Source organism: Micropterus salmoides, unplaced genomic scaffold (genome assembly GCF_014851395.1).
Source record: "Micropterus salmoides isolate LMB-PRFRI ecotype aquatic unplaced genomic scaffold, ASM1485139v1 Ms_hic_scaffold_10, whole genome shotgun sequence".
In the NCBI taxonomy this organism is placed as follows: domain Eukaryota; kingdom Metazoa; phylum Chordata; class Actinopteri; order Centrarchiformes; family Centrarchidae; genus Micropterus; species Micropterus salmoides.
Window position 1 is genome coordinate 683,321 of NW_024040041.1, and position 27,741 is coordinate 711,061.

Here is a 27,741-nt window from a genome sequence, read left to right on the forward strand (position 1 = left end):
TCCTTCCTGGCCTATTTGAATTTTGTTGTATTGATCAAGTGGTCGATGAAAGTTATCACGCATATCATTGCAGGCAAGCTCACATGATTAGTTTAAACAAACTAAAACACAAAATTACACTGTTTCACTTGATTTGCTGTAATGTTGCGTACTTAATCGTCATACCTTAGGTCCATGCACACATGTCTGACAATAACTTCTATGACCAATTCCAAACTTGTTTCTGTCCCTGCCATAGCACAAAAACAGCTCTGGTAAAAATCACCAGTGATCTTCTCATGGCAGCTGATTCCGGACTTCTAACTACTCTCATCCTCCTTGATCTGAGTGCAGCCTTTGACCCCATCTCTCATAACATCCTCCTTGACAGATTAGTCTCTGTTGGATTCACTGACACACCCTTAGACTGGTTTAAATCATATCTCTCTGGCCGCACTCAGTTCATCCAGCTCAAGCATTTCAAATCAGAGCTATCCCCTGTCACTACCGGGGCCCCTTCTGTTCATCATTTATCTGCTTCCTTTGGCCATATCTTTTGTAAATTTAACATCCATTTCCACTGCTATGCAGATGACACCCTGCTCTACCTGTCCACCAAACCTACCACATCTCTCCCACCCGACTCCCTCTCTGATTGCCGGAAACGGAAATCAAATCCTGGTTCTCTTGCAACTTCCTCAAACTTAACAGTGACAAAACCGAGGTTGTCCTCATTGGCACCTGATCCACTTTGACTAAATCTGACAGTTTTTCATACTATTGACAACTCTACAGTTTCCCCCTCCACTCAGGTCAAGAGTCTGGGTGTGATCCTAGACCGCACTCTTTCATTTCAAGCTCACATTAATATACTTCCATTTACGTAACATTAATTGTCGACCGTCCCTCTCACCCACTAGTACAGCCATTCCCATTCACACACTGGTCACATCCCGCATTGATTATTGTAATTCTCTTCTCGTTGGTCTTCCAATCCATACATAAACTTCAACTGGTTCAGAACTCTGCTGCCCGTATCATCACCAGAAACCCTTCTATTAATCATATTACTCCTGTCCTTCAGCAGCTTCATTGGCTCCCAGTTAAATACCGCATTGATTTCAAGATTCTGCTCCTGACCTTCAAGGCCATTCATAATCTCGCTCCTCTGCAAAGTAACCTCCAAACTTTGCACATAATTCAGGCGTGGCGAAAGATTTTGTATCTTATGGATTTTGCGCATGGGCGTGGCAAAATGGCTCGCTAGCGCCCCCTACAGAACAGCCCCTGGACTAAGTTTCAATCTACGTGTACGAAATTTCTGTGGATGTACAAAAATCCTCCTTAGAGCGATGGCCTAATCCCAACAGGAAGTCGGCCATTTTGAATTTTATGGTCATTTTTGGATAATTTACTCACTCACTCCGTACTTTAACAAAATCCTCATAGGGATTTAGTCCGACCGACTTAAGATTTTTGCTGTGCAGTCTAAACCTTTTGACGATTAAAAGTTGTACAAATGGTGAGTTTTCGTGGAGTGGCGGAGTTCCATGCTTCGCCATGAAACAGGAAGTCGTCGTAACTTAACTGTACATGTTGAAATCTGTATCAAACTTTTGCCTGCTTCATAAATTTCCTGCCCCGAACACATCTACACGCCAATATCCACCTGTAGTCGTAGCGCCAAGTGCTCCTAAGCGCCACAAATGGGACAAAGGAAGTGACCATTAACAACTTTGTACAGTATCCGAAATGCGTGGCAAATTCACAGCTGCACTGGCAGAGCTCCAGAATCTGCTACGTGGCCGCCTCACATCTGGACATGCTACATGTGCAAGGGCCCCGCCTAACGCTGCTTCCAGCTTTAATATTATTATGTTAAATGTGCATCATCTATTGGCAACAGGAAGTAAGCCTTGTGTGACAATCAGAATTCAGTGTTTCGAAATAAGTAATCGTTGCACCCATCCTCTCATTGTCAGATCTTTTACACATGTAGGTGCAGAGTCCAGTTCAGGGCTGCATCAGCCAGCCTTAAGTTATGTGGCCGCAGCTGTCGCTCCCACCGAGCTTTAATTATTCTTCTTCTACTTTTGTAACACGTTTTTGAGTTGCTTAGGATTCTTGTTGCACAATGACAAATTAGTTTACCTTGAATACTAATCAAGTCAATTAAATTGAAAGTTAAAGCTGAAGAAAGTCATTCTCTAGTACTGCTATGTTTCTAATTGTTAATCTTAGGGTTAACAAAATACAGATCAATGTGTCATGGGTCAATGATTTCATTCACACGATTGGGTCTTATTAAATATACGTGTGTGATTTTTGTCCACAGTAACCACAGCCACCCTGAGATGAGGAAGATCTCACTGGCCATCCGCCACCACATGAGCCGAGCTCCAAGCAGCACCTTCCACCCCCAGGACTTCAGCGACCTCATCAGCTTCATCTTATATGGAGTCCTGCACCGTGGAGGGTACCTATCTTGGTGACACAGCCATTAATTGCATAGGTTTTACACAAACTACTTGGCCTTTGCACTTACAGTCCTTGGGATAGAGATGGATTCAGCATGGGTCTGTACTGAAGCATACGGTTTGACAGATTGTTAGGCTGTAATAAATCTTGCTAAATTTAGCTCATGGTGAAGTTTTTAGTGAGTAGTTTCTAGGGGGAAAATACCAGTTCACATAAGAATCATGATTCTTATCTTTAGATTCTGAATTGACTTACAACTTCCACAAATCAATTTTTTTTCATCTATTTATAGTTTCTCCTCACTGCTGTAAATGTTGAATTACTATGTGTCCTTTTGGGCTTCTGTAAAACACAGTTGCAGTAAGCATTGTGGCTGGCTACTGGCTAGTTAGCGCTCGGTCCAAAATTAGCACTTGCCACCTGCAAATATAAACTTAAGTTGGCAAATAAAATAAATGAGTTCAGGTTGACATGTTTTTGAAATAGATCTACTTAACTTCAAACTGTTATCGCCACAAAACATCGGTTAACTAACCACGTTTTGTTTTGTATCTCCTCTACACAGTGTAGATGGAGATGCATGTAACTTATGACCGTCATTAATTGTATCGGAAGTCTTTAATAGACCCTCGCTCATTGTTTCTGGTCTTGGTTAATCATCTGTGACAGCGAACGCAACACCTTAAATAACTATTCCGCTGCCACATTACTGCTCACAACAAACCTGCCAGTCTACATCACACTCACACACAACATGTACATGTTTTAAATCTGTATCAAACTTTTGGACCTGGACCTGCAACTATAACTACAATGTTTCACATTTTTCAGAGGAGCTAGATAACTTTGTCTGGCAGGAAGCTGTTAGATTCTTGTTCAGCTCACATTTCTTTACATGTCCGCTCTAGTTTAATAATTTCTGACACTCCTAGTGTAACTACAGACAAATGGCTCGTAGATATATTTAGAATACCCTACCTACCTGATGTTAGAGAATATTTAGAAGAGATGAACTAGGGAGAAGTAATAGGACTGTTGACTAGAACTGCCACACTGTTTCAGAAATCTACAATCATGTCTGTTAACAGAGTTGACAGAGGAGCTGCAGAGGGCCCTCTGGTGGGCAAACTATGCAGCACTCATGACATGAGTGAAGGATCAGACTCTGTATATCTGCGGTTATAAACGCTGATGATTTAAATGCAATTAGCTCCTATTATCGAACGACCGATGAATCGGTCGTCGGGCTCTACTGCACACATGACACAGCAGCAGAACAACGTGTAGTGTTGCCTTTCAAACATTCGCTCGGTATCTCACTATAGGGGGTACGCCCCTCTGCGTAGTCCTCAGAGGTCCGATTACAATACGCCAGCCCCACTGACTGGCAGTCTTGACGACTGCATCAGGAGGAGGGACGTCTTCTCCCAATAAAAGGGATGATGCAGAGTCATAAGCTCATTCAAAAACCTCTTTTCGCTCAGAGAGCTACATCTCTCAACGCGACTGCTAACGGGAATGTTGATTAACTTTCCACAGATTGAGTTAACCACTCGATCGCCGGACGCTAATTGTTCTGTGTCGTGGACGGAATCCCGATCTCTTCACCATAGAAATCTGGCATTTTCAGTGAGAAGTCTTTTACACTGCTGTTGCTGCCTCCATACAGCTAACCGTAGCTACTTTGTTAGGCTTTTGCCAAACCGTAACACCAAGCACCTTAGCCCAGCTAGCCACCTCACTAGTGTTGGCTAAGCCTCCACACTAGCAGCCGGGTTGCTAATTTCTGCTTCGACTATAAGTCGCTTACCATGGCGCTCTCGAAGCTTAACATACCGGCGGATAGCACACCAGCTACACCGCTGCTTGCCCCCGTGCCAGCGATAAAACCCCCACCACAGGACTCCCTTGCTCGTGGGATTCAATGATTGCATGCCAGCTGATCATTTTGATTCTCTACTGGGAGATGAGATGACAAGGAATCTGGCAACTCTAACATCTTGGTCGACATTCTCTTCTCCGAGGGGGAGGACGATGATGATCCCTCCTTCGCACCGGCACAGTTTGCTCAACCAACTGCGTCTCTCCCAATAACCCCTCCTCACCCCACTCGCCACAGGTATGGACCTGCATGAAGCGTGCAGGAGGGCGGCTGAGAAGCTGGAAATCCTGTGGGCCAAGACCAGCTGTTTGAGTCATGGGCTTCTGAGGACTACGCAGATACCTCACTCATGTTATCAGAACCGGGGTTACCTCTGAAACCTAAAGGTTTTACAAGAGTAGCTAACACTGAGAGCTTCAGTTTGCAAGCTGTTAGCAAGTCAGACAGATAAACCAAAGCTAAACGTTAACTTAATTCTGCATTCACTATAAGCCATTTTTCTTAGATCAAGTTTCCTTCAGCACCAGGGCTGGATGGGTAATCTGGCATACCAGGCAAATGCCCGGTGGGCCGATGCACCTTTGGGGCCGGTGTAACATACAGTGGGGGAAATAAGTATTTGACCCCTTGCTGATTTTGCAGGTTTGCCCACTTACAAAGAATGCAACAATCTACAATTTTAATCATATGTACATTCTAACAGTGAAAGACAGAATCCCAAAGAAAATTCCAGAAAATCACATCATATGAATTTATAAAAATTGATAACCATCTGATGAGGAAAAACAAGTATATGACCCCCTACCAAACAGCAAGTATCCTGACTCCTACAAGCCAGTTAGTCTTTCTTTAAGACACAGCCCCAATCCCAACCAATTATCTACATCAAATACACCTGCCTCACCTCGTTACCTGTATAAAAGACACCTGTCAACACCCAAACAACCAGCATCCAACATCACCACCATGGGCAAGACCAAAGAGCTTTCTACGGACATCAGGGACAAGATTGTTGATCTGCACAAGGCTGGGATGGGCTACAAGAGAATCGGAAAGCAACTTGGAGAGAAAAGATCAACTGTCGGTGCAGTTATCAGGAAATGGAAGAAGCACCACACCACCGCCAACCTCCCTCGGTCTGGGCCTCCACACAAGATCTCGCCTCGTGGGGTGTCCCTGATCATGCGAACGGTGAGGAATCATCCCAAAACCACAAGGGGGGAACTGATGAATCAACTGAAGGCAGCTGGGACCACAGTTACAAAAGAAACGGTTGGTAACACACTACGCCGTCATGGATTGAAATCCTGCAGCGCACGCAAGGTCCCCCTGCTCAAGAAGAAACATGTACAGGCCCGCATGAAGTTCGCCATTCACCACCTGGACGACTCAGAAGAGGCCTGGAAGAAGGTGATGTGGTCAGATGAGACCAAAATAGAACTTTTTGGCCTCAACTCGTCGTGTTTGGAGGGCAAAGAACACCGAGTACAACCCAAAGAACACCATCCCCACCGTCAAGCATGGTGGTGGCAACATCATGCTTTGGGGGTGCTTTTCAGCCAAGGGGACGGGACAACTCCATCGTATTGAGGGGAGGATGGACGGGGCCATGTATCGTGGAATTCTGGACCAACATCTCCTTCCCTCAGTGAGAGAGCTGAAGATGGGTCGAGGATGGGTGTTTCAGCACGACAACGACCCTAAGCACACCGCCAAAGCAACAAAAGAGTGGCTGAAGAAGAAGCACATCAAGGTTCTGGAGTGGCCTAGCCAGTCTCCAGACCTGAATCCAATTGAAAATCTTTGGAGGGAGTTTAAAATTCGAGTTGCCAGGCGACAACCTCGGAACCTGAATGATTTGGAGGCTGTCTGCAGGGAGGATTGGGCCAACATCCCTGCCGAAATGTGCACAAACCTTGTCACCAACTATAAAAACCGTTTGACATCTGTGCTGGCCAATAATGGCTTTTCTACAAAATATTAACATGCTGTTTGTCCAGGGGGTCAAATACTTGTTTTTCCTCATCAGATGGTTATCAATTTTTATAAATTCATATGATGTGATTTTCTGGAATTTTCTTTGGGATTCTGTCTTTCACTGTTAGAATGTACATATGATTAAAATTATAGATCGTTGCATTCTTTGTAAGTGGGCAAACCTGCAAAATCAGCAAGGGGTCAAATACTTATTTCCCCCACTGTAAATTATTTATTAACTGTAAAAAAAAAAAACGGGCTGGCGATCGACCCATAGCACGGACAGCGGCCCATTGGGTAGTTTTCTATACTGACGCTGGCCCAATCACATCTCTTACTAGCCCCCACCTCCTCTGCTCTCTGTTTCCTGCGTTGCGGGCCAAAAAAAACTTCAGATGGAGGCCGCCAAATGTGTGACAACAACCGATATGTTTGCTACCGGGCTGCAGTAGCTTCTACATCAGCTGGAGAGAGAGGGAGAGAGAGAGAGACGTAGCTCAACCTGGGAGGCATTCACACTGGGGTACATGTAGGCACCACTTTTTGAAAGCATTTCTTAAAAATGTTCTGAAAAATAGCTTGCACCAAGCTGACCCCCTAAATGGCCGCCTCGGCCGAAAATGCCAGGGCCGATTTTTTTATTTTTTTATTTTTTTTGGGCCCAGCCCTGCTCAGCACTCTTATAAAAAAAACTAAATATGACCAGACTTCAGGCAGGCCAAAAAATCTCTCTTCCGTTGTGTTGTCATTGACCCAAACGCGTGCCCCTACTTCTGGGAGACTATTGCCAACTTTGGTTGATGCTGAACAGTATTTACTGTGAGTTTTTCAAAGGTAATTGAACGTAGTCATGCCAATTAAAATTTGTTTGGTAATACTAACCAATTTTACCATGGTTTATAATTAAACCGGTAACTGTTTCATCCCAACTGCCGCCTAAGCAAAATGAAAAAGTGCTTTAGGAACACTACAAATGCCTGCTCACATTATAGTCACCCAGAGCTGCTTTTATACCAGCATTTACCACACTGCCTGTCTTAGCTCACAGCAGAGTGGAGTAGATCCAGAAACACCCCTGTGTACTGAATCCAGAATCGATTTTTGAATCAGAAATCTTTTTGAACAGAGAATAGATTTGTGAATCAACTCGTGACCCCAAGAGTCGAAATCGAGAGAGAGCAAAATTCACACCCCAAGTAGTTTCACGTTGTAAGAGCAACACACATGTTGGATTTACTCCACCATAGTTTTTCCCCCACAACCAAAACAAGATTTTTGTCAGTATGACAGGATGCAAATGCTGCGTTCTACTAATCTACTACTTTTCTGCTGATTTTAGTTCATGTTGATCATAATTGATTAAACGGCCTTTTCTGAATACCTCAGGGTCATGGCTACTCCCTCTGCAGATAAAGGACCTGCTCCATAGAGCTAGTTGATGTGTGTGTATGGTTACCTTGTGAATAGGTCCCGGGTGTCAGGGTAATGAGACTTTCTAAGCTTCACAGTTCTGTATCCACAGCAAGGATCCCTGGCTGGAGCGTCTGTACTACAGCTGCCAGCGACTGGAAAAACGGGATTGCCGAGGCGGTGTAGATGGCAGCAGGCCAGGTGTAGTGTCACAGGCACTGTTGAAAACTGAGGTGGTGCTGTGGCAGTGGGCAGTGTGGGAGGCTGCACAGTTCACTGTCCTGTCCAAACTCCGAACACCGCTGGGCCGAGCTCAGGACACCTTTCAGACCATTGAAGGTAAAAAGACTAGATCCAGTTTGTTCAGAGTGACTGGAACTTTTGGATTTCAAGACTTTTTGCATCTGGGGTTTCTGTAACAGCTTTTTGTAAAGAAATTCTGCACTTGGTGAACATGTGCATAGTCCATTATTTTCTGTAGGGGGGCACTAGTGACTTGAAGAGTGAATTGAAGAAAAGAAATTCAGAAGAACAAAAACTTCAATATGCTTCAGTTATTGTTATTAGCATTATTTTAAATAATTTTTGATAGGCAGTATAGAGGTGATAGAAATGGGGAAGAACGTACAGCAAAGGTCCCCTGCTGGACCCGACCCAAGTATGCTGCAGTTCAATATTAACGCCTTAACCTCTAGATCACCAGATCAGCCTTCCATTGTTTTCCATTCTGTGTTCCATTGTCTTCCATTCTGTACCCCTGTTTTTCAGGTATGATCCGCAGCCTGGCTACCCACAGTTTGAACCCAGAACAGGATGTTGGAGCGTGGGCTGGTGTTGTGGGTGATGGGGATGGTCACCACTCCAATCAGCTCCGCCTTGCTCTGCTGCTTCAGTACCTGGAGAATCTGGAGAAGCTCATGTACAATGCATATGAGGGCTGCGCCAATGCGCTCACTGCCCCACCAAAGGTGTGCAAATAAAAGCTCCAGGCTTTACTGCTGGTTGAAGATTGGTTCAAAATTACGACAATCTAGAAGAGTGCCGAGAAACACATTTTGAATATCAGGCATTAACATTGGTTCAGATTGGCAACCACATCTCTTTAGTAATGGGATTGGCGTGTGTATAAATCATATAATGAATTCCTCCCACTCTGTGTCTTAGGGCATCAGGACGTTCTTCTTCACCAACCGTCAGACATGCCAAGACTGGCTGACGAGGATCCGACTAGCACTGATGAGGGTCGGTCTTCTGTCGGGCCAGCCGGCAGTAACAATTCGTCATGGTTTCGACCTGCTTACAGAGATTAAGAACAGCAGCACCCAGGTCAGTGCAAATCCACTGTTAAATGAAGCTTTTAGGTGAGTAACATGTGGGTAACATGTTGTGTGCAGCAGGGATGTGCACAGACATTTTAATAAGCAGCTGCTCATCATTTGTGTGCACATCAGAGCCCGACCGATATGGGTCTTCGGGGCCCGATGCTGATATTACAGTGAAAAAGAGCCGAATTATGAGCTGATATCTTGATTTGAAAATGATTTGGAAACTAGACCCCTTTACTGTACACACCACACTTAGAACAGCTGTTCTGTATGTAGGCTATAAAACCTTTTCTTAAATGGGTTATATTGTCAACAACTTAATATATAAACAATTGCACATCCATAAATATTTGCTGCTAGAAGGTGTGCAACTTTTTCAGCCATCTGTAAACAGAGTGAGGGGAGAATAAAAGTATATTTGACTTTCACAAAATCTGCGGTAATAACTACTTTCAGTGTATCACATTCACATTAGCTTATCTCTTTATCAGCACTCTTAAATTCTAACCAAAGCTACGAGAAACCATTTCTCCACCATCAGGCTCTAAAACATGCTGTCTATGATACAGTGACCTGCTGTTCAATGCATCTAATACTGCATGACAGTCTCCAAGGAGGACCTGCAACTATAACTACAACGTTTCACATTTTTCAGAGGAGCTAGATAACTTTCTGGCAGGAAGCTGTGTTAGATTCTTGTTCAGCTAATGTCTGCTTCCAAAAAAAAAACAATTGACAAAATTCCAGTCTCTCTGGTCCCTCTTGATCAACTCTATCAATTAGTGGGGTGGGTGTTTATGACCTCGCTGCTCTGGGACCCGTGCGGCTGGTAGGTGGGGCTTAGGGGCTCGGTGCGTCTGGTGGCCTCCTGGGGCTGAGGGGCTGTTGCTGCTGTCTGTTTTCTTTGGGGGGCTGCGGGGGTGGCAGGCTTCTGGCCTGGGCTGGGTTGCCTTGCTTCCTGGGTGTTGGTGGGACTGTGGTTCTGGGCCCTAGGAGCCGTGGGGCCAATAATATCGGCCGACTGATAAATTGGTTGGGCTCTAGTGCACATAGCTGGTGTTTAGGTACTATGTAATAGCATTATTTGAAATATATAGGTATGAGGTTATTTGATAGTATCATCATGTGGTTAGCTGAATGGCATGTTATGGTGTGCTCATCAGGGTTCAGAGCTGGAGGTTCCTCTGATGTTACTTGTGGAGGCCCTGTGTGAGCTGCATTGTCCCGAGGCCATCCAGGGCCTGGCAGCCTGGAGCCTCTTCACCAGTGGCAGGAGTCTGGGTTGGCTGTCATCAGTCGCCCTGCAGGCTGAGGGACGGTAAGCCTTAACCCCACATCCTCACAACTCAGCCAGATACTCACTAAATCATCCACATTTTCTGGTTCATTTGTTTGGTTGTCCTCTACTAAATCGTGTGTGTAGGTTTGAGAAAGCAGCACTGGAGTATCAAGATCAGCTTTCTGCGGCTACAGGGATGGAGTGCAGCATCAAAAGCTCTGAAGGCTGTGTTCTCAGACTCTCTAGCAACACGAGCAGCCCCAAACACACCATCAACGGTAACCAGCAAATACCTGCCTTTTAATTCACTCCAACTATCCTCCTGTATTTTCATTCATTAACATTAAGTCTAAATTAATTCAATTTAACTCAGATGAACTCAAAGAGACAGACAGACTTGAGTACATTCAAAGTTTAGTACAGTACTAATATTAGAGGGCCCATTAATGACCTAAAATGTATCTGTATGTAGCTGAAAAACGGATATCTATCAAGCAGTCATTTAATATCTGCATGGTTCATGGACAAATAAATGGTTTTAATGCTTGAATATCATCATATGTGGATGAATAACTTCATGACCTGGCAACTGACAGACTCATCCCCTACCCAGTTTGAGGTTAAAACAAGTTACCTTTGTGCTGCAGGATGTTTCTTTTCCACTGTAATAGGTACACAACTCGCAGTAATGTACAGGCATGCAAACTCCTAAAAGTTAAATAGGACCTATACTAGAACCTTACTGCCGAACCAACTGTCTAATAAGTAAGCTAGCTTACAATGTTAACTGTCCTGACTGATACAGTAATGTTGCCAATTTATAACTTAGCCTACTTTTATCAACCCATAAATGTTGCATTATATTCTGTTTTCAACTGCCACCTAATTTTTGCATTTCCCTTTATATAAATAAAAAACATTTCCACCATAAATTGATGTAGGAAAGGCAGAAAATGGTGCAGAAAATTCACCACAATGCAGGAAATTAAGTGTTTAATGCTCTAAATTATCTGGGGGAGGACCGCCACAACTTCAATCTTTTTTAGCATTGATGATTTCTAGAAAATAGTGCTAAAATAGCGTTGAAATAATTTTCAACACAAAGAATTTTTCTCTTGTTGCAGTAGACAAATGCACATTGTCTGTTCAACATGTAAGCTTTCTTTGCTTGCATATCCTTCTCACCTTTTTTCCCCCTGACCAGTGTGCATGCCTGAATGTATTACTGTGATGTCGCACTGGATAAGACCCATACCTTTGGTGGTAGCGACACACCAACCAATGTGTCCCTGAGCAAGACATTTTACCCCTAGTTGCTCCAGAGGTGTGTGACCTCTGACATATAGAGCAATTGTAGGTCTCTTAAATGAGTCATTATTAATGAATTATTAGATTCCAGTAGAGCGCGAGTTGGTTTCCTCTCTACACAGGAATATAAAGCATGTCTTTCGTCTAAATAACCTAATTATATAACCTAACAAATCCAGTATGAGACATGACTTTACAGCTTTAATCAAGTTTAGTCACTGCAAAAGCACTTTTCTCCTTTACAAGAGTTATTGTAGAGTTGCTCTTTAAGTAGAGATTTTTTTGATGGCTTCAGAATGTATAATAACAATAATAAGAGAATTTATTAACATTGTAGCTCCTGGCACCTTAATCGGGCTGAGGCTGGTGCCTTGCCTTTGTTAAATACTGCTGTCAATACTGTAATGCACTGCAGCAGGACTGCAGCACAGTGTTTTTTTTATGTTTTTTCATTCCTCTGAAAGGTGACAGCAGGAAGACTGTGCTGCTGAAGTCCAGTGAGTGCTCTTCTGAGGTGATCAACTTCCTGGCCAACAAAGCCTGTCAGTGTTACGTGGCACTCTGTGATTGGGCCTCTGTTAAGGAGTGGCAGGCCACCGTCCATGCTGTCAAACAGAACTCCACCAGTCCAGTCAGCATCAATCTCAGGACAGATTTCAACTACGTCCAGGCTCTGAGCTGCTTTGAGGAGGGAGATCTGGCTGAGTGCGGGGCTCAGCTGGAGTTGCTGCCTGGAGAGGACTACAGCTTGCTCTCCAGCAGTAAGGACAAGCTGGGTGAGTGCATTATAGGACAAACTCTGGCAAATCAGTAAAAGAGAACATTTTTTTAAATGAAGAAGAAATCCTGCACACATTAAAGATTTTATTTTAAGAATTAAAACAATGAAATTTCATTCCGTTTAAAGTAGGGGTGTAACTATTCTCCATGGCTCGAATCATACCTCTTTTTTTTCTGCCCGATTCAGCCATTATTATTATTATAATTAATAAATCGCCGGGAGCAGATCAAAATAGTAAGTACTGAAATAAAGGTGGAGTGTGAAGTATGAATGAAATAACCTACTAGAAATACAAATACACCTCTGCTGCTGCCACAGTTATACTGTATTAATGAGAGCTCTACAGTCCGGGGAGCGGTTCTGTAACTTGGAATTGTGACACGAGAATGTGGACGTTTGTGGTGTTCTTTCGGTCTCGCTTTTAGAACCATTACAGCCCTATCTAAAAGGTATTTACAGGTGCTTGTCATATAATAAGAATATCATCAAAAAGTTGATTTATTTCAGTAATTCCATTCAAAAAGTGAAACTTTGATATTTTATTCATTCATTACACACAGACTGATATATTTCAAATGTTTATTTCATTTAATTGTGATGATTAAAACTGACAACTAATGAAAATCCCAAATTCATATCTCCGAAAATTAGAATATTACTGAAGACCAATACAAAAAAAGGATTTTTAGAAATGTTGGCCTACTGAAAAGTATGATCATGAAAAGTATGAGCATGTGCAGCACTCAATACTTAGTTGGGGCTCCTTTTGCCTGAATTACTGCAGCAATGCGGCGTGGCATGGAGTCGATCAGTCTGTGGCACTGCTCAGGTGTTATGAGAGCCCAGGTTGCTCTGATAGTGGCCTTCAGCTCTTCTGCATTGTTGGGTCTGGCGTATCGCATCTTCCTCTTCACAATAAACCATAGATTTTCTATAGGGTTAAGGTCAGGTGAGTTTGCTGGCCAATTAAGAACAGGGATACCACGGCCCTTAAACCAGGTACTGGTAGCTTTGGCACTGTGTGCAGATGCCAAGTCCTGTTGGAAAATTAAATCTGCATCTCCATAAAGTTGGTCAGCAGCAGGAAGCATGAAGTGCTCTAAAACTTCCTGGTAGACGGCTGCGTTGACCTTGGACCTCAGAAATCACAGTGAACAACACCAGCAGATGACATGGCACCCCAAACCATCACTGACTGTGGAAACTTTACACTGGACTTCAAGCAACGTGGATTCTGTGCCTCTCCTCTCTTCCTCCAGACTCTGGGACCTTGATTTCCAAAGGAAATGCAAAATTTACTTTCATCAGAGATCATAACTTTGGACCACTCAGCAGCAGTCCAGTCCTTTTTGTCTTTAACCCAGGTGAGACGCTTCTGACGCTGTCTTGTTCAAGAGTGGCTTGACACAAGGAATGCGACAGCTGAAACCCATGTCTTGCATACGTCTGTGCGTGGTGGTTCCTGAAGCACTGACTCCAGCTGCAGTCCACTCTTTGTGAATCTCCCCCACATTTTTGAATGGGTTTTGTTTCACAATCCTCTCCAGGGTGCGGTTATCCCTATTGCTTGTACACTTTTTTCTACCACATCTTTTCCTTCCCTTTGCCTCTCTATTAATGTGCTTCGACACAGAGCTCTATGAACAGCCAGCCTCTTTAGCAATGACCTTTTGTGTCTCGCCCTCCTTGTGCAAGGTGTCAATGGTCGTCTTTTGGACAGCTGTCAAGTCAGAAGTCTTCCCCATGATTGTGTAGCCTACAGAACCTAGACTGAGAGACCATTTAAAGGCCTTTGCAGGTGTTTTGAGTTAATTAGCTGATTAGAGTGTGGCACCAGGTGTCTTCAATATTGAACCTTTTTACAATATTCTAATTTTTCTGAGATAGTGATTTTGGGGTTTTCACTAGTTGTCAGTTATAATCATCAAAATTAAAAGGAATGAACACTTGAAATATATCAGTCTGAGTGGAATGAATGTATAAATTATACAGGTTTCACTTTTTGAATGGAATTACTGAAATAAATCAACTTTTTGATGATATTCTAATTATATGACCAGCACCTGTATAATCTTTTGTCCAACAAGAAAGGATATCACAATCAACAGATTTTAATGCTGTGCAATACCGTTACCAACGCTGCCAACTGCTCTTTTACAGCACTAACAGCAACCAAACATTGTAAGAGTTGGATTGTGGTTATTTTTGTTTGTTTTTGTTTTTTTTAGGGCCCAAGCATGAAACATGCGAGGACCCTATTGAAATTGTAAGGATTATTATTCTTTCGCCCAAATGAATCGCACTTTTGATGGCCTAAAGGTGCTCAAAAACTCACACACGTCAGGCATGGCGAATAATTACGTATTTTAAGGGTCTCGCCCATGGGCTTGGCAAAATGGCTCTATAGCGCCACCTGTAAAGTTGGAAAAAATTAGCCCCTGTGCCAACATGCGCGAAATTTTCTGGGGGCATGTATCATATGAAGACACAAAAAAGCCTCAAGAACCCATATCCTAAACTCAACAGGAAGTTAGCCATTTTGAATTGAAAGTGCGATTTTAACCTCTTTTTCACCGTTTACAGGGTGCAAAACTATACGTGCTTGATAACTGTCTCGCACCAAACACATCTACACGCCAATATTCATTTCTAGTCATAGCGCTAAGTGGTATGTAGCGCCAAAAAGGGGACACAGGAAGCATTAGGTACACAGTAGTGTATTTATTCTCTTGCATTCAATATTTTTGTGGTATTCAAATTTTTCACATCAACCTAAATGACGACAACACAAATTAGACCACAGATCTCCATTTGATAAGATTTTGTCCCAGACACGCTTATCAGATAGGATTTTGGCTTTTAGATGTTTTATTATAAAGTGATCATTAATTATCATAAAGTGTATGAAACCCATGACCCAGTCACACATTCTGTCATTGTTACTTATGGGTGGAATTATGGTGAAAACTATTTATTCTTTTAATTTTAAATAGTAAATGTATTAAATTTACTATTTATTACTCTTAAGGACCCCTGGTGGTCCAGCAAATGGCTAGTCATTTATTAGCTGCAACAGGGCTAGTCCGATAAAGTAAACATTGCCCCTCATGTTGTCTAAGATGTCCCCCAGTAATGTCAGTCTTGGGTTGGTTGGGAACAACACCCCAAAATAGATCTCCAGTATTCATGTCATGTAAACCCTACTCATGAGCCTTACAAAAAATACAGTGATAAAGTATTCAATAGTAAACTATACACTTGTACAGAAAAATGTAGACTTAAGTTGAGTCCAGTGGTCCAGCAGAAGTTGTCTTGTACAGATGACCCTGGGTACTGCAGTGTATATTCTTACAACTCAGAGAGACAAGGTCGCTACCGCCACCTGCTAGCAATAAACTGCTCTCACGTGTGTGTGTGTGTGTGTGTGTGTGTGTGTGTATATTTCTATTTTAAATTGGTAAATGGATTTGATTATGATTTTCAGTAGTTGTCTTCAAGCATTCTAATTTAACCTAAACATTTTTACATGCTGTTTTGTGTGTCAGATTTGAAAAGGCTTCTGCCCTCTATGAGTCCAGATCCAACTGAGCTGCAGAGAGCCATCGAGGTGCAGCTCCTTCGCAGTGCTGTTAGCTCCATGACGAAAGCAATTCAACAGCAGGAGCAGAGGAACACAGCCAATCCAGAGTAAGCATTCTTATTGAGACTTGCAAATGTGTGATTGATAATTACATAGTTTTTATCATAGTATCAGGTCCTGGAGGGTTTGGGGATCCAGGCTACTTTCATGCGTTGGGTCATGATCGAACAGAACTAGTTGGTAAGCCGTCCGACCATGCAGTGTTTTTTGTTTGTGTTGTTCTGAACATGGATGGAAAATGGAAAAAGAGAGCTAGAAAATCTTAGCCTCTTTCTTTCAATTGGTGTGAATGTCAGATTGTCGGACGTCTGAAAGGTATGGGGTGGAGGGGTTTTCCGAAGCCGTTCCTTCATCCAACAAGCATACTGGCATATGATGTGGTCAAACACTGTTAGGGGTTCTGGCTTAATGGTCCCACAGGTTCAAGCTGTGTGTTGTAATGTGAAATAAAAAGCTCAATGTTCAGTTCAATTTACATCATTACGTCAGAGCCATGCCGTCTCTTAGTAAATCATGTGATGTTGCAGTTCGTTGGTGCGCTGCCTGAAACAGACTGGACGGATCTGCTTTGGTCCTCTTCGTCTGTCCACACTCACACTGTCTGATGCTCTGCCTACGTTGTGCACTCTGCAGCTCCACTGCACTGCTACCCTGGAGAACACACTCACTGGACAAGAAGTATGTATACCCACACTTCTCATTTAACTGTATGTAACAGGGTGTGTTCTGACTCAAAATGAGGTGGAGGTGGTCCCGTCCGGATCACATTGCACACAAGCAATGTATTTTAAGAGTTCCCGATAATTATGTTTGAAGAAAATGTTAAACTGTATTTTATTGAAAAAAATTAAGATGCTCTGTTCAACATTAAATCAAATAAAACATTAAAAGCTAATGTGCTGATTTACACAACTGGACGTCATTTAAAATTTTTCATGTATAGTTCAGGGTCCTTGCATTTACATTTATTAATTTAGCTGACGCTTTTATCCAAAGCGACTTACAATTGCTATACATGTCAGAGGTTGCACGTATTTTAATAGTGCTCAGGAACGATCAAAATTCTGAAGTAGTGTATTGTGCACATTTCATTTAAATGTACTGCTATATACACAAAATTGCAATAACATGTGGTTTGCAAAGACTTTAAACAAATAAGGTGCTTTTTACCAGCAGTATTCCTTTTACACAATAGCAGGGCATTACCTTTTTATCTAGCTTGTTAAAACAAGTTAGAGTCCAGAGCCTAGAGTCCAGGCTCCTTCTGAGCAACAGCTTTTTCTTTTATCGGGAGCAGCATAAACAGTATGTTCAGTAGCAGGTGAAAAGCTCGGCACACGCCCGCCCACTGCCAAAGTTGAATCGTCTTCAACTGTTTGTACGCGAAAGCGGAGCTCAAATCACTGGAAAAGATCACATTGGGTTTTCTGTACAGGCTAAAGTCCTGTTTCTCCACAGCTTCACGAAAATGCTTAGTTGCTGGCCTTTTTGTGTCGCAGATTGACTATGGGGCATCTGACTGTGTATCTACAGGTTTGCCTCTCTGTCCACTTTGTCCAAACTTGATCCCCTTTATCACTCAGCTCTCAGATATGGACAGGTTAGGACACATAATTGTATACTGTACAGATTGGTAGGATGGTCATTTCTTCACATGCGCAGGCTTGAACTTTAAGATAAAGATAATTTTAGGTAAACTCATTTTTATCTTTTCAAAGCTGTCATAATCTCAGGTCACCTAACTGGCTACAGTTCAGAGTGCCTGCTATCAGAACAGAGGCTGGAAAGCTAAGCCTGTTCGATTATGGCCACTGGTCTTGGAATGATGTGCAGACCAAGCTCAAACTTCAGCCGTTGCCATGGTTACTATCCATAGAGCGCCTGCCGTTTACTCGCAGAGAGCTTTATCTGATCACCTGAGAAGCGCAGAGCGACCCCGCGGGGCCAAGCGGCTATGTTGTGATTTTAAGAACATTCCTTAGACCGACATCTTCCCCAATACTAATCACCATGCAGTGTGTAGCTATCCACTTCACTGTGGCATTTCATGGCTTGTCTTGCTTTTGTTTATCTACTTCTCCCACACGCTGCGTCCAGCGTAGTCTGCCGAAGCCTCCCTCCACTGCTTGTTTGGTTGGCTGATTTTCAGGCTGATCAACATCCCACCACTCCTGTGACCCATGGTTTGACTGTCTGTGTATTGAGAGCCAGTGAGCAACGGACTTTCAAAATAATAATAATAAACTGTGATAAAATAATTGTCAATTGTTAATTAATGTGTTAACGTGATAATGCGTTAACGTGCCAAGCCCTATATTTTAAGTAATCCCCTCACAAGTTTAAGTTATCGCTACACTCCAGGCAGACAGAAAGTTGTTACTGTGATGTAGAGACAGAGATACTTTTGTTACAGATACAGAACTCACCACTCTGAAACTCTTGCTTCAGTCCACGTTGCCAAGCTGGTCAGCAACAATGTATAGCTGAACTGAAGCGGTTTACCGGCTTCTCGCTGACCTGCCCTTCTCTGCTTTTCTGATTGGCTAGTAGTCCTTAACTAGGAACTGCACATGTGCAACTCCCAACAAAGATCATTTAGAGACTCCAGAGCTAAAACCAAGCCTTCAACACAGGGTGGAAAGAGGAGCTGCAGCAATCTGCAGTATGACCTGTAAACCTGTTCTAGTGCAACACCTAAATAAGATTAAGTATTAAGAATAAGAGAACCTGAAAATGAGCATAATATGACCTCTTTAACGAACAGTGAACAAATGCAAGAAAAGCAACTAAGTAAACTTCACTACTGTTCTCTAAGCTGGAGGTTATATTCTACCCTGTGTGTATGTGTATTCTCTGTAGGACTGTGTGATTCCTCTGTGCAGTGAGGCTCTGAGCTCTTGCAAGCAACAGGATGTCCAGCCTTTCCTTCAGGCCCTCAGATACACCATGTTCCAGAGACAACTTCTTCACAAACTCAAAGGTAATTATTAATGAGTAGAATATATGGTTTATTATGTTCATTTATGAAGGTAGTTTACTGGAGATTGAAATACAAGGCAAGGTTTGTATTAAGGTTTTTGCATAGTGGGGAGTAGTTGTCATGCCATGAACATCTGCGAGCAGTTGAGCTGTTGTTGTGTACCTGTGTTTTTTTAATTTTTATTGAAGAATGGCATTGCAAATGAAGTAACACTGATGCTGTCTTAAACTTCTTCACAATGATTGTTCCCTGCTGGTTCACCCGTGGAAAGCTTTTAATGTAAAGCAGCTACAACTGGAAATGGTGGGTTTGCCTTAGCACTAACTTAAAGGGTAATTTTGGTATCTTTCAACCTGGAGCTCATATTCCCATGTTTTTGTGTCTTAAGAGATTAATTGGGTCCACATTTTTTGAAATTGGTCTGGTATAAAGTAAGCCTGCCGCAGTTGGCAGCAGTGAAATGGACCTGCTGACGTACTGCGGTAAGCGTGTTGACTCGTTTCCAGTGCTTGTGTGTTGGTAGCGTGTTTTGCTTCTCTCGCTAAATACCAGTTAAATTTGTTAATTTGTCATTACAGCGACCAACTGTCCGCTAAACACTTATTCTTACAGTAATTCTGCCTAAGTGCTCTCAGTTCTTTACATCTTTTAGTGACTGCTGTTCAGTCTCATAATTATTTTCAAAAGTTTTGGTAGCCAACGCTATAGCACTTTAGCTTAGCCATTAGCGACTTTAGCTTAGCAGCAAGCGATGCCTTCTCCTTCTCTCGCTCCTACTTTCTCCTGCTCGGTGTGTCAGATGTTCAGTTACTCCTCTGCCTCCTTTAGCAGTAATGGTACGTGTAACAAGTGTAGTTTATTTGTAGACATGGAGGCGAGGCTCAGTGATTTAGAAGTCCGGCTCCGCACCTTGGTAGATCAGTCTTTAGCTACTGTAGCTAGCCAGAGAAATGTGAAGTTAGCGAAGCCAGCGGCCATAGTTAAGTGCATCCCTGGGGCCAGAGCGACATTGAGTCTTATTTGAAACTGCTGGCTAAGGATAAACGTAAATACAGTGAGATTGTTATTCACGTCGGCGGTAATGACTCCTGGTTACGCCAATCGGAGGTCACTAAGCTTAATGTTGAGTTGGTGTGTACATATGCAAAAACAATGTCGGATACCGTAGTTTTCTCTGGACCCCTGCCAAATCTGACCAGTGATGACATGTATAGCCGCATGTCGTCATTCCGCCGCTGGTTGTTGAGGTGGTGTCCAGCAAACGATGTGGGCTTTGTTGATCATTGGCAGACTTTCTGGGGAAGACCTGGTCTGATTTGGAGAGACGGATCCATTCCACTTGGGAAGGAGCAGCTCTCATTTCTAGAAATCTGGCCAAGTTTATTAGTGGACCAAATCCATGACAACCCAGAGTAGAGACCAGGAGGCAGAGTCGCAGTCTAACTTAGTGAAAACCCTATAGTGAGGGTGTCTGCCCCCCGACCATCCAAATTATTTAAATCAAAGGTAAACAGAAGAGGAGCTGTGCATAAAAACCTCATAAATTAAAACCACAAGAGCAATAGTGCAAACGAATAGGAGAGTTAAATGTGGACTCTTAAACATCAGATCTCTCTCTTCTAAAGGTGTACTAGTAAATGAACTAATATCAGATTATGATATTGATTTATTTTGTCTTACTGAAACCTGGCTGGGTGATGGAGAATATGTTAGCCTAAATGAATCCACCCCTCCCAGTCATATTAATACTCACATTCCTCGAGGCACAGGCTGAGGAGGTGGAGTTGCAGCTATCTTCGACTCTAGCCTGCTAATCAGCTCTAAACCTATAACTCATTTGAAAGTCTTGTTCTTAGACTTTCGCACCCAAGTTGGAAATCACTGCAACCAATTCTTTTTGTTATAGTGTACCGAGCACCTGGTCCGTACTCTGAATTCTTATCTGAATTTGCAGAGTTTTTGTCAACTTTAGTCCTTAAAACGGACAAAGTTGTTATTGTAGGGGATTTTAATATTCACGTGGATGTTGAGAATGACAGCTTCAGTACTGCGTTTATCTCTGTTAGATTCCATTGGCTTCTCTCAGAGAGTGTTCATGAACTCACTGTTTTAACCACACCCTCGACCTTGTTTTGTTTTATGGTATTGAAATTGAACATTTAGTGGTGTTCCCACAGAATCCCTCTTTGTCCAACCACTGTTTGATAACTTTTGAGTTTGTATTGCTGAACTACTCGTCATTCTATACAAGATGTTTGTCTGATAGTGCTGTAGCTAAATTTAAGGATGCGATTCCATCAGCTCTAAATTCATTATCAAGTCACAAAGTAACAGTAGACTCCTATGCTAGTTTCAGTCCCTCCCAAATCGATCATCTTGTTGATAGTGCTCCAGGCTCGCTGCAAATGACACTCGACTCTGTAGCCCCTCTAAAAAAGAAAATAATAAAACAAAGACGGTTAGCTCCATGATATAATACTGAAACTCGCAAATTCAAGTGTTGCGGGAACTTGAGAGGAATTGGCGTTCCACCAAACTGGGAAAATTCTCGTTTAATTTGGCAAGATAGTCTTAAAACGCCCTCCGTAATGCCAGAGCAGCCTACTACTTGTCATTAATAGAGGAAAATAGGAACAATAGTAACTTCAATAATTTCTTCATCTAAACCATCAACCTGCCTCTTAGACCCCATCCCGACTAGGTTGCTTAAAGATGTTTTACCCTTAGTCAGCACTTCTATACTAGATATGATCAATCTATCTCTATCAACAGGCTATGTACCACAGTACTTTAAAGTAGCTGTAATTAAACCTCTTCTGAAAAAGCCCAACCTTGATCCGGATGTTTTAGCCAACTATAGACCTATATCTAACCTTCCATTTCTTCCTCTTTGAAGGCACATTTGAAGTTTAGCTAACGGAGTTTTATCTAGCTTGATCGATAGATATAATTGAGTATCATCTGCATTACAATGAAAGTTTATGGAGTGTTTCCTAATAATAATGCCTGAAGGAAGCATATATAAAGTGAAGAGGATTGGTCCAAGCACAGTTTAGTATATATTCCTATGGACGTTTTTGTCCCTAAGGTGCCATGTGGGGTAAAAACATGAATGAGGCAAAACGTTTAAAAATTTGAAACGTGTCCTTGATGCCAATAGGTGGGGCTATCACTATGACTGGATACTGACGTGTAAGACTGTAAGGGGTTGACATGTGAAATTCAGAACAGATCTGACCATGCATTTACGTGCTCCTTCCTTTTTCATTGCGAAACATAAAAATTCAACGCCACGCCATGGACATGCCATTTGATCAAAAAAAAGCTTTGCAATTTAACATTGCAATGTTCTTTAAATGGCGCTACCCACATTTGAAGTCGATCGGGAACGCTCTGAGGAGTTTAACGTACGGAGCCTGTAAATGGAGAAAACTGTTTTAAATAATTCAAAATGGCTGACTTCTGGCTCCAAGAGGCTTATTTTTAAGTCTGGAGAAGATACATTGGTTTCTCGAGTTTCATATAGCTATGTACAACTTCGAAATCGAAACATTGCCAGTTTGAGTCTGGCTGCAAAGTTTTGTGGGTCTTTTGTGTTACCCAAATTGATTTAATGACTTCTACCCATGAGAGTCCATAAATTCTACGTGCAATGTTCGTGCAGAACTGACTATCAAGAGTTTGAAAAAATAGTTTTTGACTTTTTCCTGATTTTGTATCTGAAGTGCCAAATTTTGTATGGAGCTTTGGTGAGGCGTCGTAGGGGGTGTTATCGAGCCATTTTTCCACACCCATGCCCCTGAACCATATCAGAAAACACAATACACCCCTTCTGATGTGTGTGCAGATGTGTGTTGTGAGTTTTCAAGCATCCTTAGCTCTTCAAAAAAAAATTTCATTGGCGAATAGTGCCTCACCACAGCAACAGTATTTTACATAAAGTCACAAGTTTTACAACATAACATTAAGGCCATTTGAGATGCATCTGATCAGCATGCTAAAATGTAACATTTCCTGTTGCCAGTGGGTGGCTCTCTGGCTTCCTGTTAAGCAAAATCTCCTAAAAGAACCTGAAGTGTGGTAATTTTGGATGATGATGATGATGATGATGATAATAATTGTAGCAGTTGGTGTTAAGCAGGAACATGGCGGCAGCAGGAAGCCCAGAAACTACTAGAAAGCAGGCGACATAGCACACGACTGTGGGAGTGGGAAGAAGTCGAGTTAGTAACATGCTCTGCATGAAAAGTACAGTGACATAACTGTTGTTGTGAATTGGCGCTATATACATAAAACTGAATTGAACTGGATAAGAGTGCTTACAGAGGGAGAGGAGGAGAGAGGAGCTCAGTGCATCATGGGAAGTCCCACAGCAATCTAGGCCTATAGCAGCATTACTAAGGGATGGTTCTGGACTAGGGCTGAACAAGTTTAGCTAAAATTCAGTGTTCACTGCCAGTCTATTTTTGACGGAAGCCGCTCCACACAGCACAGAGCAGTTGAACCGGTCAGGAAGTCAGACTCAGAACGGCATAGAGAAACCGGTCGATTTTCAAAATAAAACACCCTATTCAGACTCTCTATCGTATATCAAAAATAAATACAGTAAAAAATTAAACAATTTGACTACTTAGCCTACTTAACCATGGTAGAAGCACAAAAATCAAGGACAACCGAACAAATCAACAAAGTCTGCAAAATCAGGCAGGCAAAACGCTCTTATTCTGAAATGCTCCATGTGGGATATATAGCCTGTGGAGAGCAGAATGAAACTGGCTCACGGAGAGCTGTTATCCGTAGTTGAAGCACAATAAAGACAAATTAACAACACAACAACGTAGGGCAGGCTAAACACTCTGGATGTGTGTCTGGTTTTGTCTGACTTCAACTCACACTGAAGTGTTTCAGCAGCAGAGTCTGTTCGGCTTACTCCATTATCCCATGCTTTTCCCTAGTTTAGTTCGTTGTTGTAAAATGCCCTGTGCCCGCTCCGTCGGGAGTAGGACCGTAACAGGAGGTGCATGGCGCTTGTGAGTGGCGAGCAAGTCTGTCACACAAGGACGACACGGGAATGAATTTGTAACTGCATGACTGTTAACAAATTAACCTTAATTTTAATTACCATCTTCAAGATTAGCTAATCGGGTTCTTTCAAATCGCAATTTCGATTTGAAAAGGATCAATCGCTCAGCCCTATTCCGGACCTACCTGAACCTATATCATTAGGGTTGCTATAGAGGCCCCTGGCCATGCCTGAGCCCAATCACTTCAGAACAGTAAAACAGACAAGTAAAAAATCTGTTTAAGATAAAATCAGGATTTGCATTCCAATTGGTGTTTTTTTTTTTAGAAGAGACTCAGACAGCCTATATACACCGCTCAAAAAATGAAGGCAACACTTAATCACTCATCAGATTTCAATTTAGATAGTTCAAAGTTAAATTTTTTTCAGTCAGTTGGATCCACATCAACCACTGGATTTAACTCCCTCATGCAGTGTCGAATATTCATTAAATGTAAAAATTAAATGTTTTTATATGCTGTTAATTATAGTTCTTAGATATAAAGAAAATTGCAATCAGCAAAAAAACAGCAGGTCTGTCTTTTAACAAATCGGACAAAAAAATTGCAATTACTGTGTGCATCTAGCTGAAAAACGCACAAAAGACTAAAATAAAGCCGGTATCTAACATGGACAACCCTTAACTCTCAGAGTTTCATGTGGACAAATACAGGGTTAACTCTCTCCATTCTTGTCCAGGTAACTCTTCCTCTGTAGATGGCCACCTAATGGAGCTTTGCCTGACTGCTGTAAAATTTGCCCGGAAAAAAGGAAACATTGCCCTGGCATCCCGCCTGCTCAGCCAATGCAGTGATGTAACACAAGAAGAGGAGCAGCAGCAGGATGAGCTGAGCCAGTCCTTCAGGCATCTCACCCTGGAGGGCACTCTGGGGGAGAAATGGGGACCAGAGCTGCAGATAGAAAAAGCCAAAGTCCTGAGAGCTGCAGGTGAGCAGCAGGAGATATTCAGGATCTGTGCACCACTCTTGCAGCAAAAGAATGGTTAGGATATAGCTGGGATTTACTATTACATCTCTCCAGTCAGTCATTTTATTTATATTGTCCAAATCACAATCTAGTAACCCTTGATTAATGGGGGGGGAAAGGGAATATGGCTAAACCAACAAAAGACCAACATAATGAAATTACAATATGGACAATTATGGTGACAAAATTGGGAATACATTTTTCCATAAGTCCAGAGCAGCTTTAACATACAGTCACGAGAACAACAGTACTTAACGTTCTTAACAACGTTAAGAAATATACTTGTAGAAAGTTTCATGGTAAATGTGTTGGTATGGTAAAGAAAATTTACGATGCTCGCTCAACATGCGATGGAGGATGACATCGTCTACCGGCCCAACCCTAGATCCCAGCTGACATTTGTTGCCTGATGTCTCAGCTGTATTTCTGCAGTGAGTTGATGATGTTGCTCAGGACGCGGTCTTCACTTTCCTCTAAGCAGTGTCTCTGTCCACAGGCCAGTCCATGACAGCCATGGAGATGCTGAGCAGGGCTGCTCTGTCGTACTGCCATGTGGGGAAGAATGAAGGTGCTGCCTGTCGCTCTCTGCTGACACTATGCAAATGGCTGTTGGCTGACTGGAAGGACATGACACCTCAGCTTAAACAGGCATGCTCACCTATCAATACAGCTCTGCCTTTACTTGGGTCTGAATTTCAATGTTTTGAAATGTAATCCTGATATTAACACAGTGTTACTGAGGTACTTATTGGTATAATATCGGGCTCTTGGAAGCATTTAGAAACTTTTTTGTAAAAGTAAAAATATTAGCTGTAACTGACTGCAATGAGTGCAATTTAGCTGTCAAACATTAAAAATGCTTTGCTTATTGTAGTAATTTACACCAAGTGTGCAGATGATGGTTGTGTTACTAAAGAAAAACATTAGCAATTATATAAGGAGTGGTGATGTTTTGGTCTAGGTGGTGAAGAAGTCTGGAGCAATAAACTCATCCAATGCTGTGAGCAGCATGTCTCCTCTGAGCCAGAATATCTCTGCTCTGCTGGAGCTTCCCCTCGAGGACCAGGGCATTCCCCACATAATCGCTGAGACCTCAGGTAACATTTACAGAATGAGCTCACCTAGATGAAGACACATTATGATAACATATCCACACCCATCACACATTAAAGCACTCTAAAACCTTCTAACATCAAGGACCCTATAAACTGATCAAGATTTAGGCCCATGCTCGCCCATCTGATTGTATTTTTGCTTTTAGATGTTACAGAAAGTGGATGAAACTAATGACTAAAATAGTCACATGGTCTGTCATTGTGTTACTTACGGATGAAGTTATAGACAAAATAGATTATTCCTCTTTTTGCCGGGGATCCCCTGGAACCCCCCGGGCCTGACTTGGTGAACCACTGCTCTAGACAAATGTAGACACATCCAGATATGTCCATATGGTAAACGGACTGTACTGTACCATTTAAACCCATTTCTACACTGATGGCACGGCCAGTGCTATGTCCTGTACCATTTATTAGATGTTTGTTTAGTTTTTTCAATCAGAAGGTATAGTAGGGTTGACGCTACATTTTGATGATGGTGGTCTTCCCTGTGCAGTGAGTGTGGGTGTTGGGGAACCAGATTTTGTGTTGGGCCAACTCTACCAGCTCTCCACAAGCCTGGCTCCAGAGATGGCCAAGTCCTGGGCAGCCCTGGCCAGCTGGGCTTACCGCTGGGGCCGGAAGGTGGTGGATAATGCCAGGTTAGTGGTGCCAGTTGAATATATGTATAGTTACTAGCTTAGATCTTCACCTTTTATTATCTAATGTGATCAACTCTAGTGTTGTAAAAATGATAATATTCTGTTGTAGGTTGGAGAAGTGTTAATTAAACCCCACAATCATGTTTGATTCTGTAGTTGTTGTAGGTGTTTATATTGGAATGCAACCCTATAAACAGCATACTGTCTGAATATTTATTTTCTCTCCAGCCAAGGGGAGGGATTGCCCCTTCTTCCTGGGGAGAAGAAGGAGATAGAGGATATGCTGCCAGCAACCACCAGTGAAGAAGACAAGGACAGCATCTTCAGCATTCTCGGACAAGCCATGTGTCGACCTACCGGCATACAGGTAGAGTCTGCCTTTATTTCAGTTAAGTTTTAGACAGACGCAGAAGATAGAACAGTGAATATCTTCACACTTCCACTCACTGACACCCAACAAAAACTGCAAGAAATAAAAAACAAGTCTGCTAATATTAATGATACTAGAAGGGAGAGAAACAAATGACCATTACTGTGAATGACCGATATATTGTCAGTTTTGCTGCATGTTTCAGATAGGGGTGGGAATCTCCAGAAACCTTTCAGTTATGATTCAGAGGGCTACAATGCGCTGATAAAATTATGATAATCTTGATGCATATTTTTTCTGGATAACTACCAAACATTTCATTTGCACAAAATGTCTCATTAGATTAAAGGACTAGTTTGTATCCCTGATTTGCTTTACTAACCTGAGCTGCTCCATGGTCACCACCATCCTTTTAACAACTAGTTTGCAGTCTGTCAATTCACTTTAAGGGAAATATAGGGCCATTAAAATAGTAGGCATGTTTTGACTACTTTTAGTAACTTAGCTTGTTTCTTATTTCACTGTTT

General features: G+C 42.3%; 1 protein-coding gene across 2 annotated transcripts in view; it reads left to right on the plus strand.

Moving 5' to 3' along the window:
• Positions 1-27,741, plus strand: part of smg1 (SMG1 nonsense mediated mRNA decay associated PI3K related kinase) — a 145,305-nt gene that overhangs the window by 59,678 nt on the left and 57,886 nt on the right. For both annotated transcript variants that reach the window (XM_038739044.1, XM_038739052.1), the window contains exons 19-33: positions 2,315-2,455; positions 7,839-8,065; positions 8,495-8,694; positions 8,891-9,052; positions 10,215-10,369; positions 10,475-10,608; positions 12,103-12,414; positions 15,965-16,106; positions 16,587-16,737; positions 18,919-19,039; positions 24,801-25,049; positions 25,585-25,736; positions 26,050-26,185; positions 26,700-26,844; positions 27,073-27,211. In XM_038739044.1, the coding sequence (XP_038594972.1) occupies positions 2,315-2,455; positions 7,839-8,065; positions 8,495-8,694; positions 8,891-9,052; positions 10,215-10,369; positions 10,475-10,608; positions 12,103-12,414; positions 15,965-16,106; positions 16,587-16,737; positions 18,919-19,039; positions 24,801-25,049; positions 25,585-25,736; positions 26,050-26,185; positions 26,700-26,844; positions 27,073-27,211 (2,566 nt within the window). The remainder of the gene's footprint in view (positions 1-2,314; positions 2,456-7,838; positions 8,066-8,494; positions 8,695-8,890; positions 9,053-10,214; positions 10,370-10,474; positions 10,609-12,102; positions 12,415-15,964; positions 16,107-16,586; positions 16,738-18,918; positions 19,040-24,800; positions 25,050-25,584; positions 25,737-26,049; positions 26,186-26,699; positions 26,845-27,072; positions 27,212-27,741) is intronic.